At 47.1% G+C, this 18,897-nt stretch overlaps 1 protein-coding gene across 10 annotated transcripts in view; it reads right to left on the reverse strand.

Annotated features, from left to right (window-relative positions):
- CAMTA1 (calmodulin binding transcription activator 1) overlaps nt 1–18,897 on the reverse strand; it is a 231,532-nt gene that overhangs the window by 29,750 nt on the left and 182,885 nt on the right. For 8 of the 10 annotated variants that reach the window (XM_071575905.1, XM_071575906.1, XM_071575910.1 and 5 more), the window contains 4 exons: nt 15,284–15,424; nt 11,118–12,973; nt 9,846–9,972; nt 9,027–9,161 (listed from right to left, as the gene is read on the reverse strand). In XM_071575905.1, coding sequence (XP_071432006.1) covers nt 9,027–9,161; nt 9,846–9,972; nt 11,118–12,973; nt 15,284–15,424 — 2,259 coding nt within the window. Of the gene's footprint in view, nt 1–3,917; nt 4,008–4,042; nt 4,166–9,026; nt 9,162–9,845; nt 9,973–11,117; nt 12,974–15,283; nt 15,425–18,897 lie in introns of those variants that run through there. The other 2 variants (XM_071575912.1, XM_071575913.1) reach the window with 2 other exon arrangements.

Consider the following 18,897-nt stretch of genomic DNA (forward strand, 5'->3'; position numbering starts at 1 on the left):
CTGAAGATACTCTTCAAGGCTTCCTCCACCAAAAATCACCACACTTCTGTATCTCCAAGATACTTCATATTTTCACAGAAAACATTCTGAACATTACGTTTTCTGGAATTTATTCTTCTTCAAATTTAGCAATAACAATGTAACACCAAAATTACTTCTCACCATCATTCCTTAGCATAAGAGGGTGAAGTGGCAGCAGCCCAAGAGCAGCTGAACTGTCCCAGGAGGGAGGGACCAGGAACAGCTGCTTGGTCAGATTTTGACCAGTACTAAGAAATTGGTTTGAGTCTGGTACTCATTTCCCTAAAACATGAATCATCTTTTAAGTGCAGAACAAGCTTCATTTTCATTTGTACTGTGAAAGAGCCTACTATGGATCATAGTAACGATAGCAGATTATGCACTAAACATTTCTAGAGATGCAAAACTATTCTGGTACAAATCCAGTAAGGATATATGGCTGTTTACATCAGTTAGCATCTTACAGAGCTACAGCATGCATGTTTGCACAGTTATGCCCAGACAACCTGGAGATCGTTTCACATTATCAGGTTTTTTTGGCAGGAGTTGTTTAGTGGTGTTTTCTTAGTGCAGATCCCTTCATGATGAACTGAGAGCAGACCTGTACCAACAGCTTGATGAAGCAGCACGGCAGGCAGAGTGAATGGAAAATGCAGCAAGCAAAGGAGTTAGTCTGGGCTCCTAGACTCTGGAAGTCACCACTCCATTTTCCCCCCATTGGTGTCCTCCAATAAACACGGAATTTCCTCAGTAAGAATCTAAATAGATGCCAGCCACTTACATGACACAAGTTTTCAGTGGGGGCTGCAGAAGCACATGCCTTGTGCAGCCTGACAGCAGCTCCTGACTGCACAGACCCTCTATTTAAAAGGGGAGATAAAACACAGCACTTGCAAACACTTCACCTACACATCCTGCCCTGACAGCCCAACTCCTCTGCATGCCCCTCCCCATCATCTAACCCAAAAGCCTCTTCCAAAGACTCCAGAATTTCTGGGTTTGATCTGTGCGTGTAGTTCCCCACCAGAAGGGCACAGCTCCAAGCAGTCTTTACTCATTCTTTATTACAACAGGTAGTAAGGGCACATGTTCATCCAGCACCAGTCTCTGCACTTCCTTTGTGTGGTACCCAAAACAGCACCATGGTCCAGGGCATGGAGCTAAGAGGATACCAAAGCACAGCAGTGAGTGACAAGTCCTCCTTTGCTTGACAGGCCAAGTTTAAGACATTAGCACAGAGAGCTGCTTTTCTTATCTCTGCACATCGCTGTACTGGACAAGTACAGAACCCAAAGGAAGTTTTGTCCTTTTGCCAAGCAAGCTGCAAACAGCAAGAAACTTTCTGTGCCACACTGTGTGACTTGGCAGTGCAGCCAGAACTATTACAGAGGAAACACTGCTGAAAATACAGATAAAAAAATAAATTCACATTTCTTGGCAGCAAGCAATGTCTATTCCACTTTCTCTTTTTTTGCACTCTCACCTGCATGTCTGGGGTTTTTTTGCCACAACCAAAATGACAGAATCTGACTGGAAAGACTAAAGAATGAGGGTCAGTGCTTTTCTGCACATTCCACTGGGGCTGCACCTGCCCAGCATATAATTATTCCCCTACAGATGTCTAACCACTTAACTAACAGTGGTATGCAAGGTCTGCATCTGCACGTGTTCCCAAGCACTGTGCTTAAACACTGTGGCAGGGAGAAGCCACTCTGAGGGCCCTGGCTTCTCAGAACGTGCCATTTCTTTACTGTGCCATTTCATTCCCTGTATGAGCACACGCAGACTAAACTGAACAAGGGTGGCAGCTCAGCACTGTATAAAAAACATGCAGCACAAAGACATTTTTCTGTTTTGCAGGGCAAGCCAGATACTCCATATTCTCTCATCCAGGGCAAGCTGTGGGTGGGGATGGAAGCAGTCTGAGGACACGTCACTCAGAGTGTCATGCTCTGCTCCTGTTTTGCAAATCATGTCACTGGTCCATAATATCTTGTTTAATTCTTCTGTACAGTACAAACCCTGAACACATTCCATGTAGCAGTATCAATTTGATCTGGCTTAGTACTGATTTCTGAGATGTCAATGTTGCAGGAATATCTATTTCTGAAATTAAACTCTGGTAGCATCCTCAATGCACCTTACAAGAACCTTTCTTTAGCAGCAAGTTGTTACAGGTCTCAGTCCTTACCAGCAAATGAAAGCACTTCATATTTTAGGACAAATGTGTATCTATGCTAGGAAGGCAGGTCACTTCTAGACCTTTTGATCAGTGAGAAATGCCAGAACTACTGAGGCACGAAATGAGGAAAACACTGTATGTACATTCTGAGCCTAAGCAGCAGCTTTCACACAAAAACACTACTGGGCATGGGCAGGAATAATGAAGTCATCTCATCCTGTACACACAATCACTGTCAGTGATTTTAAGCCATTAATCCACCTAGCAGAGTATGATTTCTTACTGGCAACTCTCCTCCCACAGTTCTTCCAATGATGTAGAACTTGAGCTATTATTCTCATGCCGTCTGGGACTACTCTGTTCTTATCATCCCCACCAGTCAGTGCTCCCTCAAAATAGGGTATTTCTCTGCTTTTCTTTATCATGCCATTACTAGAGAAGAGAAGGAGGGTGGCTCAGGCAGACTTCTTCCCCAAGTGGCAGTCTCTATACCAACAGCAATAAAGCACTTGCTGCCCTATTTTTCATGCTTCTATTCCCCAGGTCGTGGAGAGGGAGAGATTTTAATGCTATCCAAGAACAGCTACTTCAGCAAACAAAAGGAGGTTTTAGACACGCCACATAGACTTAATGTATTCCAGAGGTAGGGCACACTGCTAAGCACATCACTTCACGTGCTATTTTGTAATTTGTATAAAAAGTTGGCTGCTTCAGGTCAGTCTCTGCATCTCAGGTCAGAAATTGGCTTTCCTGTGGATTCCAACACTATGAAAGATGTGCTTTTGGATGTATGGAAAGAGCAACAGCCTGGGAGGACATGATGTGCTGCTTCTCAACTGCACAGAGCTACTACCCCTGCTCCTGGAGACTCTGTCCTCCAAGGGCTACATTCTAAACGAGGTATAAAACAGGAAAAACCACCTCATGCTCCATTATGCAGTGTCTGTGCTTACAGTACTGTGTATGGTATGTATGTACATGCACAGTAACAATTCTGACCCAAGTTTTCTCTCATTAAAAATACAACCTCAGGAGTCAAAACACTCACTCAGAAATCACCAGACTGATGAACAGGCTGATATAAAATAGCCTCTATTTGCTGTAAATTTAGATAAATAGGAATTGCTGCAAGCTACTGTGAGTCACCAGAACAGGTCAGCAAAAGAGATAAGATCTCCTTCACTGGAAGCTTTCAGAGAGTCTGACATCAGCCACGTTTACCCCATCTAAACTGGGAGTGGCCTACACGGTCTCCTGAAGTCCCTTTCCTAGTCTCACTTTGTGGCGAAGCCCACTGCAACACAAGTTTTGCAATAACGTGGTGCAGAGCAGGTATGTGCTTTCAGCATGCCTGAGATCGCCAAGGTTTGGACTACCGACCTCCTCCTCTGAAGAACCAGCTCAGAACCGAGGCTGTGAGCTGGAGGTGCTCAGATGCAATCTGTCCTGCCGCACACGTGATGATACAATTAAAGTGCTGTCACAACTCTGATGCATCGCAACATCACCCAGGAAGGGCTGAGGACTAGCGAGGGAGGGCGAGTGGAAGGAAACACGACCACGTCCCACAGCTGGGGGCACAGGGAACGGGGGGAACAACGAGCAGCAAGGCGTGCAGTGACGCTGGAAGCGCAGCAGAGTGAGGGACAACACAGAAGCATGCAGAGTTAAACCCAAACAAGCACTGCATGACACATTATCCTGTAATACTTACTGGAAGCAGTACCTTGTCACATCTGCACATCCACCTGCAAAAGCTGGGGGTCTCGGACCCCTCTGCAGTCCCTTTACCTGCTTCCAGGTAAATAATGTGACAACACTTGGCACCAGAGGACTGACCTGGGAATCTACAAGGCATCAGCGGAGGCTCCAGCCAGCATCTGGCGCAGCCCCCTCAGCATGGGCGGGCAGAGCAGGCTCCCCCCAGACCCGGGTGTCGTCTCTCGCATCCTCGCAGCCAGTGGAGCTCCGCCGTGCAGCCCCAGCGGCTCTCAGCGGTGCGGCGGCCGGGCTAGCGCTGCCCGGCATGGCTCGGGCCGGGGCTCGGGGCGGCCCGGCCGGCAGCGGCGGAGGACGAGGGCAGGCGCCGTTCAGCGGCCGGGGGCATGGCGAGCGCGGCCGCTCGAGCGCTGGAGCCGCGGTCGGCAGCGGAATGCGGGGGGCACGGGCCGGCATGCGGGGCCAGGGCCGCTCCGAGCCCTGCGCCTCCCCACAGCCCCGGCCGGCCCGCGGCGGCCACAGAAGGCAGCGGCGTCCCCGGCGGTGGGTCGGGCAGGGGCTGGCAGTCGGGGGCCGCCCTGGTCACCCCGACGGGCCCATGGCCGCGCCCCACGCCCTCTCGCAGAGGCACCCGCCGGTACCCGCCCCGGGGCGCACGGGCCCTTCGCGGGGGTGGCGGAGCTCCGGGCGGGGAGCAGAGGCGCTGGGTCCCACCGCGGCGCTCAGCCCATACCCGGGCCCCGCGCCGCTCCCATCGCGGGGTGCCAGCCCGGTCCGGCGGGCTCGGCGGCGGCCGGAGCGGGGCGGGCGGGCGGCGGCTGCGCCACCTCCTCCCTCCTCCCATTGTGTGCGCGGCGCGGCCGAGCCGGCCCTGCCCCTGCGCCCGCCCCGCGTGACGTCACCGCCCCCACTGGCGGCCGAGCCGTGTTTACAGCGCGGCCCCGGCACCGGAGCGACCGCCCGCCCGACCGCTGCTGCCACCGCCACTGCCACCGCCGTGTTTACAGCGCGGCCCCGGCACCGAAGCGACTGGCTGACCGCCCGCCATTGCCATCGCCGCTCCCATCACCGTGTTTACAGCGCGGATCCGGCCCCGGAGCGACGGCACCGGAGCGACCGCCCGCCGCTGCCATCGCCACTGCCACTGCCCACCGCCGTGTTTACAGCGCGGCCCCGGCACCGCAGCGACCGCCCGCCGCTGCCATCATCGCTCCCATCACCGCTGCCACCGCCGTGTTTACAACACGGCCCCGGCACTGGAGAGACCGCCCGCCGCCACCACCGCTCCTGCCACTGCCGCTCCCACCGCAGTGTTACACCGGAGCGACCGCCCGCCGCTCCCATCGCCACTGCCACCGCCGGAGTGACCGCGCCGGAGTGACCGCCCGCCGCTGCCACCGCCTTTCCCATCGCCGCTCCTCCCGCTGCCACCGCCACCCAGACCGCGCAGCTCCGCGGCCATCGGGCAGCGGGAACGACTGGCGACATCCCTGCGGTCACCTAAACATGCGGCTATTTGTACTTCTACTTACTGCTCTCATAAGGCAAATTTGCGGAGCGTTAAAACCTGACACAGAATTCCGAATAGTGTGCAGTGCCGCGATCCACGGAGGAGCCGCGACCCCCACGGCAGTCCCCGCGTCAGCAGGGCATGTTCAACCATCGGCCTGAGAACAAACACGGACCTCCCAGAGGAATCTGGTGTATAACCATGAAGTTCGGCTGGCTCAGAAGACAACAGTCAGCACAGAAAATGAAATACTCCTTGCCTCAATTCAATCACAGTACAGCCAAAATGGAAACGGCAGTCTGGGAAATGCAGTCAGAGCAGTAGGAGACTGACTTCCTGAAACAGTGTCCTCAGCAATGGTGTGTGAAAGGAAAAAACCTACCCAAGAAATCTCAGGAGGAATATAAACAGAACAGATAAAGCCTCCATACTGCAGAGGAGTCAGTACACAGAAGGATGAATAGAAACTTGCTAAGTTTACTGTGTAGTTCCTAGGAAGGAACAAGATCTCTTTGTCCTCTACCAATGCTCACACGTCCCAGGGAGCTGCATGGCAGCCTGCAACATGGTATAAAACATTCATCCCTCTTCCCAAAGAGAGCCCAAATAAATAATCTTTTATGGTAGAATCCAAGATGTAAAATTAAACATCCCATCACCTCTACCCAGAAGGAAAGACAAGCGAAAAACAGTGACACTGTTTATGAACACGAGTTTTTTTTCCACCAAAAGTCTCTCATGGCTGCAAAACAACATTCCTAAGGACCTCACTGACACTGAACACATCTCTCCAACATGACTCTCTTGTCCTGCATATTATCACATCTGTATGCTAAGAAGGGCATCTGGTCCCGCTAAATAGACACATGCCAAGGTTTTTGGTGATGAACATCTACCACCACCTTACAGAAATCAAGTACCTGTGAAACCATGAAATGCCACAGAAAGCACACACACACTGTACAGTCACAGATAATATGAGTGCATGTGATTCCATCCACCTGCTGATTGCTGAGTGTGGGTACCACAGGCACAGCCACATCATGCTACCAATCCCCTTTGGTCTTTTTTATATTTTCCAGCTGGGAAAGACAACCAGATCATTATGTGAGAACCCAGCAGTAGCTGAAAGGCTGCCTGCCAGGTGCTCCTGCATCAGTGCCATTTACATTCAGTGCCAGTCACACTTTTGTGCATCCCATACACACTTCCATACATGCAAGGCCTGCTCCTGTTTTTAAGTTCTGTCTTCTTTCTATAGATGCATAAATGTAATGCCAAGAGCACCCACACCCGTTTCCCTGGAATTTCTGATCACATCCCACACCAAGGAAACGCCAACTCTACAGACACTTTATGAAGGCAGCAAAAACTTCAGCAGAGAGTAAACACACATGCTTTCCACTGGGAATCTGTACTAAAATGCCTTTATAATTTGTTATGCATCTGCCAGAAGAAGGTCTCTGCCCTTCAGTTCAGAAGGGGCCTCATTTGCTTTTTGTTGTTTTGTAAGAGAACCTCTCTACAGACAGTGAATGAAAAGTGAGGTCAAACAGCTATTAGAAGCACATGATGGTTTCTGAAAACTGACAGTTCTACACAGAAAAAAGAAAAGGCTGCCAAGTTTATGAGTGGAGATCAGGATCACATGAGAGTGGTTCCTTTATGAGAAGGAAGACTTGCTTTGAAAAGAAAGAATACTATTCCAATTAACTAGAAAAAAAATGCAAGTGTCAAGTGTCCATCTGCAAAAGATCTAACTCATCCATGGGGTAAAATAAGAAAAACTCAAAACAAGCATGTCTGTGTATAGTCCAGAACAGGGTACAATGTCCTTCACAGTGCAGTGGACACTGACAAAGGAAGAAGCACTTCAGAGGATGGCACCAGACATGCTGGCACCTTCAAAATCCTTCTCTGCACATTCCTGCACTTGGCTCCATACAGTCCTAAAAGAAGCAGCATGGAGGAAGATGGTCTCACAACACTTCCCAGTCATTTGCAGGACTGTTCCTTCATCCCAAAGGCCAGTACTTGTGCTGTGCTCAAAAAAAGAGTGATTTTTGTCTTAATATTCTTGAAAACACACAGTTCATACACAGAATGTCTTTGACTTTCAAATAAAGAGATCTGTGGAAGAGCATTGTTTACCTAAACTTCTGTGAGATGAAAATTGCTTGTTCTTTTCCTATGCTGTTCACCCTGCCTTTCTGGCACTGGTCATTCCAGCTGGAATTTTAACTGTATTTTAACAGTGAAGTGCAAAGGAACTCAGTGTTCCACTGAGTTAATTAAACAGAATTTTAAAATTCCTGTCAATATTTTGTGACTTCAAATACTCCTTGAAAACCTTCCCTCAAGGTTACGTAACAGGCAGCAGGGCAAGGATTTTAAGCAGGGAAATTAAAGCAAACAGAGAAGACAGGGATTTGTGTATTTATTCAATTGATAGAATCAACTCACACAGCTTATACCTTAGCTGGCTAAGCTAACATTTGTTCTCTAACAATAAATGCAAAGATGTTGCTGGTCCTTTAAATACGAGTGTAATTTGCTCCCTTTGGAGCATTGTGCATCAAGGCAGAGGCTTTGATAAGTCATGGTTAGTATAATTATTCAGTCTTATTCCCTGAAGGGCCTCTGCAATGCAGCGGTTCACTTACTTTTTTTTTTCCCTCCCTCTTAGCAATGCCCTAGTTTGTTCACTACTGCAGTCCCCCTCCCTTTCACCATCACCACAGCATAACAACCTCTAATTGTGAGCTGGCCTGCTAACCAAGAGCTCCCAGACAAACTGCAGGGACACCAGAGACAGCACTCACATCTACCTTCTCAGCTCCTCTGAATTCATCAGCACTGAGGGAACTGTCAAACAAGGGGTTTAAAACTACCCACGTGGCATGCTATGCTGGAGAGAATGCTAACAGCTGAGTATCAATCACCATCACACACTCAGCTCCACTCCACAGGCAGCAAGAGGCCTCAGTGGCAGATGAAAAGCACCTGCAGACTCTTGCAATACTCTGAAGTCAAGCAAACTCAATTTTGATGGTGAACATAAGACTATGTACACTTGTTTATTAAGGCCATTTCCATTTCTGTTTGCAAGTGTCCCTCTCCAGTCACGTCACAAACCTCTCCTTACTCTGCAATACAACAGTTCTGTCTCCACACTGCTCTTTGGAGGTGGGACCACCCCAACTTCCTTGGAATGTGCCTCTTGTATGTCTCAGTATCTCCCCACTTTCTGCTTGTTAAATACAGTTTTCTAGACAAGCTCAAGTTTCAGAGTTCTCAGGAAAGACAACTCCAGGGTAAACGCTTCTGTGCTAGCCAGTCCCCGTTTTAGGGAAATAATCAGGGTTCTGTTAAAAGAAAACACCCCTTTATCACCTTGTATCAAAGACAGCAACATTTTGTTCACATCAAAAGTACTAATATGACATTTCAGTGAGAGCACTTCTATTACTATGACCACAGTCCTTCCTCTCAGCACGAACTTACACCTCTACATCTCCACCTTCACTCCCACCAAGAGCTGGTCACAGTCCCACGTTTTTTAAGTTTTCTTAAAGAATATCACATGCTTCTTACCGTCCAAGGACAGCCAGTCATGCTGGGAGGAAGGCAGGGTTGGTAGAGCTCTGGCTTTATATTCAAACACCACAGAATTGGAGATGATCTGATTGTTGAAGGCAACTTGCAAAGTCACGAGCCCAGTGTCATGAGCTGAAAGGAAAACACATGTGGTAAGACAGAGGACTCTGTGCACAAACCCACAGCTAGGAATTGTCCTGTGAATATCCTTGTGTGCTCACTGGGCTGAGAGCAGGTGAAGAGAGGGGAATGTAAAACAATATTTTTGGGATTAGACAACTGTGGAGTGCAAAAGGCCCATCTGTATTTTCAAACGTGAAAGTTCTAAGTTTAAGAGTCACCTAACAGGTAGTTTTGGCGGGAGGCAGAATCATGTGTGTTTCCAGAGGCAAACTGGGGCCAGCAGTGAAACCAAGTTATTCTGTATCCACTTAGAAGTCACATACTGAGGGCTAGCACTACTGAAAATCTCTGTGGGGAGGCTGGAGATACTCTCATCCTGTAAGTACCAAGGACAAAGGGCAAAATGTAGGGGAATTGAGTCAGTTACTCTTTAATTTGCTATTTCAAAACTAATGGAATGCCAAGCATTATTTCAAATTATTTAAAATAGTTAATTCAGAGGTTCTAAATAGTGTTTGTTATGCTCTGTTGTGACGCATCTAGATCTCAAATTGCTCTTCTCATACTAACTAGGTCAAAGAAAAAGGAAAAGCTTCTTGATGCCTACGTGCTGCCTTTTGTAGTGGATCAGGACATGTACATGCCTTGATGAGGCTGTGAAACCACCAGCTGCAGGAGAGCAGTGCTCCTTACCTGGGCAGTAGCAGCGCAGTACCCCTGGCTGAATTAAAGATGCAGGCACTGAGATCTGATCGAACAGACAGCTGTAATTATTGCTGGCTTCCTGCCACGGGCCGGTAATCAGGACTTTTACTCCTCCCTGAGAGGAAAAAAGGGAGAAACCCAAGGCGTGACAGGAGAGGCCGTGCAGAGAGCGGGGCACGGCTGGGGATGGAGCTGCCCCCGCCCCGCGCCCCTTCCCCGCGGCCGTGCTGCCCTCGGGCGGCGGCTGCCGGCAGCGCCCGCGCCTCGGGACACACACCGGCCCCGGCTCCGACACCGACACCGGCACTGACACCAACACCGGCACCGACACCAACACCGGCACCGACACCGGCACTGACACCAGTACCGGCACCGACATCAGCACTGACACCAGTACCGGCACCGACATCGGCACCGGCACCGACACCGGCACTAACACCGACACTGGCACCGGCACCGACACCGATACCGACACTGGCACCGGCACTGACACTGGCCGGTGCCGGTCCCAGCGCGTTGCGGCTCCTCCCGGCACCGGCCCGGGGGCTGCTCGCACAGAACATCGCTCGGCAAAGGCCGGGAGAGTCCGGGCGCGGTCGCAGGATCCTCACGGAGCCGCATCCCACTGGCGACCGGGAACTGTCATTACACACCCCCGCTGGGACATAGACTCAACAGCGCTCCAAGGCTGGCCTCATAAAAACACAACCCTTTTTGGTTTATCATTCAAAACAACCTGTTTTGAATTCCTCTCCCATTAGTGGCTCAAACAGTCTCTTCCCTCTCTCCTTCCTTCACATCAGCAAAGCCTGTGCTGCTGCCATTTTCAACTTGCAGAATATGCAACTGATTTTGAAAAGTCAGTGAGATGGAGGGAAAGGCTGAACTCATTAAGGCAGTGCAGGTCTGGAATTATTCTGTTAAGAACATCAGAAACAAATTTAGGGATCAGCTCCAATTTGCAAACTCTGTTGCTCTAACATGGCTAGGTAGCACCATGAAGGCATTGCATGGGAAAGACTTTGCTTTCAATAAAAGAATATATTTCTGTTCAGTGAAGAAAGGGCCCTGTCAGGGTAATGAAGTGCTTAATTAAAAGTATGCTCAGACAAGCAAAAGGCCTTGGATGCTCCAACTTCGAAGAGAAGTATTTTAAAAGCCTTGTCAAAGCTTTAACAAAACAGTTGCTGTGAGCCCTTATTAACAAAAAAAGGAAAGGATAAAGCAGTAAACATTACCAAGTAAAAGCCCTGGACTTACCTCAGGGTAAGACCATTCTGGTGAATAATCTGTCACCATGAACAAGCGCCCACTCTGCTGCAGCAACCCCAAAGTGCCTTGTGCCGCAGCTGCCGAGACCACCTCAGCCACGTGCATGTATGCCATGGTGCTGGCTCCGTTCTCCGTGCTGCTGAGCTGCATGTTGGCCTGCTGGGGACTGCAGCAAGGAATGCACATGTCGGCCTGGTTGTACGTCGCTCTGTTACTGTCTTCAGGCTGAGACAGGCCGGCACTGTCACCTGACACCAGCTGGTGTCCATAGAGAGCATTGCTCCCACCTTCTACCGATATGAAATCATTAATTAGATCAGAAAACTGGTTGCTGAAGGAAATGTCAAAGTGGTCCAGGTTAAGCTCCATGTTGGAGGAGTTATTTAAGCTGGGATGGGCCACGGGATAGAGTCCTTGTACCATGTTTCCTTGGATAATAGGGAGATTGTTCCCATTCCTGATACCCCCGTTGGACTCGGGCTGTAAGTAGTGTTCTGTGTTGCAGGCCTGAAGATCCCCTGATTTAAGTAGATTTTCATTTCCTTCTGCCTGCTGGGAGGTCTCCATGGGAACTTCAGCTTCTGCAGTCATAGCCTGGAAGTTTGCTTGGAACTGCATGAGCTGGAGAGAAGAGGTGGACTCTATTCTGGTTTCCACCGTGCCATTACAGTTGGAAGTGGTTTGGGAGGAGGACTCTGTTTTCACACTAGGGATCCCTAACGTGTTCACAAATGAGCTATTTGTGTCACTCAAATTATTGTGAGTGTTTTGCTCAAGGGGAAGAGGTTTGCTGGCATCCTGCAGAAAGAAGCTGGGGGAAGGGGTCTGATGGACGTGAGGGCTCTGAACGGTCTGATTGAAGCTGGAAGAATAGTCCTTGTTGGAGTCAATGGCACTGAAGTCCATCTGCTCCAGGGTGGTACTTGGGCTCAGACCTCCTCCAGATGGAAGCAAACCTGAACCAGTACTGAGGGTGAGAGTGTTAGATGCAGAAGTGGAGGAAAATGCTTCTTTGGACATCTGTTGTTCAAAAGATGTGTCCTCAGTTTTAATTTCTTTTGTGAGGGTTGTATTGAAGTTGAAACTACGTTCTGTTGTGGGTGACTGCCTTATGTTGGTACTGATGCTGTCACTTTTCATACCTCCTCCACCGTAAGTCTGCCCTTGCTTGGGATTGTTAAGAAAACAGTCTGGGTCAAAATTCATGGTGGTTTCAGGAATTTTTCTATTTCCTTCTAAAGTTGTGGAGAGCACAAGTTCCTCGGAGACAGTGCTGGGTAGCATTGACAAGCTCTCTGAACTACCAGTTGTTGGAAAAGCAAACTTGTGTCCATCTGAACTCACAGCAAGTACCAGTCCTTGTGCAGCTGCATCTGAGGACAGAAGGTGTTGATTTGGACCAGAGGTGGGTGACATGGTGTACACAGCTTCACTGGTGACTTCTGACATAAATACGGTGGCACTTTGTGACAAGCTTCCCATAACTGATGCTACAGCCATACTGGACACACCAGTGACAGCTGGGCTATCTGCCATATCTGGGTCGCTGTTTAACCCACTGCTGATGGACACAGGAGAATTCTGGGTCGTGTCAGGGACCTCCACCTGGTTGGTGGAAGAAACCTCAGTGCTGTTTTGATGGAGCAACACTGGTTTCGCCACTTTGCCATTCCTCTTCTCTCGGCTGGAGGCTTTGCCATGACTGTGCTCGTTCTTGCCTTCAGAGACATCGTTATTTTGTACCTCTGAATGAGCGCTGTACCCACCTGTCCTTGGTTCAACCTTTGGTGATATGATGCGGTGTTTGGCACTGTTACACTTGTGATGCACACTGCTTCCTGCCCCTGTGGCAGAAAACAACAACATTTGCTGTTCAGTAAACACAAAATTAAGACAATGCTCATTGTGTATCTCATGGTTGTAGCAAGGGAGAACTATGCTTATGCACGTGTGTGTGAGAGAGAGAGTGAGCACACGTAAGAGAGAACAAAAGTGACCTTGGAAATAAAATAGATTTCTCACCAGTGCCAGATGTCCAAGTCCTGTCTAATGCAAATATCCACTGTATGCAATGACAGCAACCTCACAACAGGCACATGTGCACCCTTACCCTCATGCCATGTAGCACCTGCCCCCTTCCACCCTGCCCCAATAGGCATCATGTTAGGAGGACAGGAACTGGCATCTGTGACAAGTTGCAGAGTTACTTAGACATGCCCAATCTCAGTGCAAAGTCTGCAGAGCAAGGGCTGCTGCTGTCAGCTGTGGCACAGGGCCCTGTTCCACCTGCCCCATGGACAAGACCTGAGCCCCAGAGACACAGATGCTCAGCTCTTCATGCTGGCTGATGTCAGGAGGTTTGACAACTTCTCCTGTGAGGTGGATGCTGACTGGTAACCTGTAGGTGATAGATGCCATATCATGCTCCTGTCCCTGGCATCACCATGCCACATAGACTGTAGCATTCACCTTCCTGTCATTATTGCGTCTACTACAGTTGCCAATCAAATTATTAAAGAAACAGCACATTAACTATACAAAGCATTCTTGCCCTCCTGTAAGGATGGTGATGTATTTCTCCTGCTCTCAGCTGTTTCTGCGCTGACAGATAGACATGTTGTACTCTGGGAGGTGTTTGCAGAGCACATGGCCAGCATTGGAGCTGAAGAATGCTCAGGCAAGGGTCACCAGAAAACAATCCTCCATGAATTAAGCCAGCCAGCACCTTTACTGGTCTGACAGAAGGTAACAACACCTGCATTCCTGGAAGCTTGGAAATCAGGCATGATGAAGTAAAGAGTTCTGTCTGCAAAGGCACCCTAGCCACAAACCCTGGTGTGGGGACTGCTTTTGCTGTTTAAAGAAGAGCACCCTGTTAATTTTTGATGTTTCTTTCCTTAATTGATTCATTTTCCCTAGAATGAGGTAAGAACATTAATTATGGTACTGCTGAATGACTAAAGGAGAGAGGAAGCCCCCTCCCTATAGCTAATGGCTACAATTATAAATGTCATCTTCTGGGCAACATAAAGCATCCATGTAGCCACTGCAATTTGCTAAATCTTTTGTTCCTTGCCCTTGAAGGGGAACTACTCTATTATGTGCTCAAGATTTGAATCCGGTCACTTAAAGAAGTTCAAGACAGTGCTTTTGAGATTAAGTGCAATATTAAATCTCTCTATTCTCCTAGGTATAGTGATGAACAGGAACAAGGAAAAGGCTTTCACGCTGCTATATTTGTGGATGACAGTAAGGAATTGGGACTGTGTGTGTCAATGTGCAAGCCATTACAAAACAAAGCAATACTGTTATGTTAAAAAGCACTGAGCAGACTTAGCACAAGACAAAACATCAAAGGAAAGCATAAAAGGATTCATGTTCAGATCTGCAAGCCTGGATCAAATGCTGAGCCTTTAGGGGTGAATTTCAATCCAAACTCAGGTATTTCAGAGGTCATCATTCTTATTTAAGTCTTGATTGTATAATGCAACTGCTCACGAAAAGAAGAAAAAATAAATCCTTTGAAGCACTGACAGCTTTCCTTTATAAGTTTTGCTAAAAACTAGTAAATGTGTCATATACTTTACTTGACCAAACTACTAGAAAGGGATGGCTGTAAAGCAGATGAGTTGGCAAAGTGAATCACTTTGCTTCCCACTGTCTGTATAAAATCCTAACACTAAGGATATTGTTTCTTGCTGCTGCAGTCTCATTCAAAACAAAGTCATCTCCTTTAACGGGAAAGAAATCTGTATTTTCATGATACCTAAATAACACCTGTCTTATCCCAGTAATTACTAGCTGAGCATTTCTTCAACAAAGTGGGCTGCAGGGCAAGGAATTCAGAGGGTGAAGTTGGAAGAACATTAAATTTTGAGTCTTTGTTAACAGAATTTGAGCATGTAGAAGAGAATATGCCTTTTTGAACAGGTATATATGGAGGGCATTTATTAGAACTTGCACATTACAAAGCACTGACATTTCCCCCAGAAGTTCCAGCTGCATCTTTTTATATTTGAAACCTCTCCTATCAGCTGTGGTTCATTGTATTCCAGCATTTCACAGGACACCATTTTTAGCACCTCAGTACCACAAACCCAGCTGTTAGTCTGGATGAAGCTGAGTGATGTTCTGTGCCCTCCTGAGGTACTCACCCAAGGTACCAGTGCAGAGACAGTTGTGTGTCCGAGGCTGGGGCTTGGTCTGGTGGCTATCAAGGATCTGCTGCACGAGCTGTTCCACTGAGAACCCTGAACTGCTGTTGCCATTGCTGCATGTCCACTTAATGCCATGAACTGCAAAGAGAATAGTAACATTTCCCATTAGAAACTTCAGAACCGGGCCAGAACCATCAAAATCCACTACAAACCACCAGTGGAAAGCCATTCTTGCTGCTTTTTGTCAGAACTGAAGGACACCTGTAAAAGGCAACAGTAATGGTTACTGGTTTAGTATTCTCTGCTCCTTGGTATCCTTAAGCTTCTAAATGCAATTTCTGAATTAGGTATATACCAAGGAAAAACCCCTCAGTAGAGTAACAGGCTCTATTTCAGTCTGCTGCAAACAGGGACCTGCAAGGACTATTCCTGTAGTGCCTGAAACCTTCACTGAAAACCCCAAAGCAACAAAAGACTTGGTTCCATTGAAGTAAAACAGTACAATTCCAAGGAGCATTTTGGAATCATTTTCTGTCTCATATCAAAACAAAACCAGCTTTATAGTAAAATCAGCAGCCAAAATATACCAGTGTAACAGCACGTGCAAACCTTCTGCCAGGTCTTCATTGTCAGATCCTGGCTGGCAGCAGTGAAGACTGACTCATATTTTGGGAGTGACTAACAGACACTGTGTGGGTTCCTCTTTAGACTTGGACAACCTTTTAGTAATTTTGGAAAATGGACAGAAGGGTGATGTTGCAGAACATGTTGCAAACTGAAGTTTTTTTCTTGAGGACTCCGGGCCTGTTAGGTATTGAAATAAGAACGTTAAACTGCATGCAGATACATGATTTGAATAAAGGCTCCCTCAGAATTTTTTAGATTCAGAATTCCCCATAACAGTGATATTTGTAACTTGACTTACAATGGAAATAGTACTTATAAATTATTTTATCCATAATAACTGACTCAAAACATCTTCTATCTCCTTTAATGTCTCTCTAAGTAATTTATATGTGCATATTACTTATTTATCCTTTGTGTGCACCAGAGCTCATGTGCAGACTTTGAAAGTGCTGCCTGGTAACAGCATCTTTTCCAAGGTGTTCTCATGCCTGGCAGCTTCTTTTTGGGAGTGTCTTTGACACTAACAAGGGACATTCCTTTGCATGTTGTTTTCTAAAATCCTTAACCAGAATATACCAAATCAAAGTTAGAAGTGCCACAGACTTAGGCTTTGTAGTAAATGCACAGATCCCTGCATGGTGAAGATCCCTGATGTGAGGGGGTGAAATGCTGGCAACATCAGGTTGGGCTGGTGCTCCCCATACAGCCAGAAGTGCCTGCAGGGCTGGGGCACAAGCCACAAGCAACATCATGTCATGCAAGAAGATCAGAAGCAAATGAAGGCATGTTTATGACAACTAATGACCGTGGTCACAGGGGCAGTAAATCAGGTGAATCTCTTGTTCTCCCTTTGATGCTGCTCACTTCAGTGTGCCACATGCAGCTTGTGTAACAGAATTCCTGGGTCTGCTCTGTGAAGCAGTTTTATTGCTCTTTTTTGTTACCTGTTGCTGTATCACCTCATCACCCACTGATGTCACTTTGCCTAACGACATCTCATATTGGTCTAGTTTTATATTACAGAATTTGTATTTCTATTGGCCAGGCTGGATAACTTGCAGAAATACTGTAAATAAGGTTTATAAGTGTTCTTCCTCATATCACTACTTAAAGTGCTGCAGATAGTTTAGTAATGAGTCCCTCTATGTTTGCTTGACAACCACATTTATTGTTATCGTACCCAACAGATTTTGCTTTCTAGTATATTCACAGTTTTGAATTTCCTTTTAACACTCCGTCTCTGTTATTATGTCTGTTTAAGTTACATACACTTGCCAGTTCACTACCTCTGCTCACATTCATTTTATTATTTCAGGTACATTATTCTGTCACCTGTGATATTATGCCTAGTGAGTGACATTCAAATAGCAGTTTTGCACAAAATACATTGACAGTGAGATTAGAATACAGTAAGGTATTTTGGATACTTTTGGCTACATGACATGAAGTTACTGAACTGTAATTATTACCGAGAACTTTGCATTAAGTAATTTCTTCAGAGGTTACTTTAGAAATGCTTTGCTAATGAAGTGAGCTCACGTTGTGTTGTTGGGTACAGAAAGTCTGTTTACAGCAGGATGGCAGCATTTGCTCCCTACTGCTGCTAAATCCTGGGATGAGCAACACATCGTGGGGGCCAGTCTGGAAGGTGAATCATGACTCGTGGTTTGTGTATTCATGATGATGGTTCTTAAGTCTGAATCAAGCTGTGAGCTGGAAGCCAAGACATAATGGACAGACCATGCCTATTATTTTCAGGTCCTTCCAGCATAGCAAAGTCCCATCAAGGATCAATTGCTGCTGAGAAAAGGTTGATCTCTAGCCTTGCTCCAGCTGATCCTTGAGGGCTCTGGCTCCAGCTTCTGTCCACCTTTTTTTTAGTACTTATGCTCTCTGTATACTATGAAGGTTATAAAATAAAAAGGCAGTGAAGGGTTACAGATTGCAAAAAATGAATGTCTGGATACTTAATGCAAATTATCCACTATCTTGGCACATCCAATATGTAGATTTTCTTCCTCATCCTTTTAAAGAAGGACTCCTGTGCCTGGTGAATTGTTAGTACTGAATACCAAACACTATCAAGATGGCTTTTAACATGTCACGCTTGGCTTCCTGACACATAATGAATCAGCAGGAAAGGAGATTTCTATAGGGAAGAAAGTGCATTATGAAAGGAAGGTTAATAAAAAGCACACACACACACACACACACACACACACACACACACACACACACACACACACTCTTCCTGGTTCTTAGTGGTTCAAAAACCGAAACCACTGAAGAACAATGTTTGATTAAATATAGCCATAAAGTGTGACTACAAAAGGAAAAAAAATATTGAAGCTTAGCAGAAATTCTGGGAAGCATTTTAATCTGGATTCCTGTTCAGACTCGTCCTGCATCTCCTGAAAATTTAAAATGAAAACTGTGAACTGCTTCAACACTTTCCTTTTCAGTGATAGCACAGAGGGGTCTAAAAGCTACAGCATTACAGCAGCAACACATTCCTCCTGCCACACAGCAGCGCCTGCAGCACGAGGCAGTGTGGCCTGGGAGAGTTACTGGTGTTTCACTGGAGGCTCACAGGAGAGAACTGAGGCTGTGGGAAGGTCCACAACTCAGAGCACTAATGCTGGTCCTATAAGATCTGCCTCCAACCTTTTCTGGTGAGCATAGGCTCTCACTGTTCTTCTTTTTCTTCCCTTTTGGAGAAAAAACAATAAAAATGACCCAATAGTGGCCCAACAGCTCCTTGTTCACTAGCACTGTAAAAACTTTGACTGGCACAAGCAAAGAGATGAAAAATGATCTGGATTAGCAGCAAAAAGGCAGCTCAGGAGCCAAGGGAAACTTGCACACAGAAACACAGGATTGTCCAGGTTTCTTACAACACTCTGGCTATTTCTGCCTCCTTTTGCTGCTGGTGGTACTTAGTCCTCCACAATTTTCAGGTCTGCTGTCCTCCAGTCTTGTAGTTA

Source organism: Pithys albifrons, chromosome 22 (genome assembly GCF_047495875.1).
Source record: "Pithys albifrons albifrons isolate INPA30051 chromosome 22, PitAlb_v1, whole genome shotgun sequence".
In the NCBI taxonomy this organism is placed as follows: Eukaryota; Metazoa; Chordata; class Aves; order Passeriformes; family Thamnophilidae; genus Pithys; species Pithys albifrons.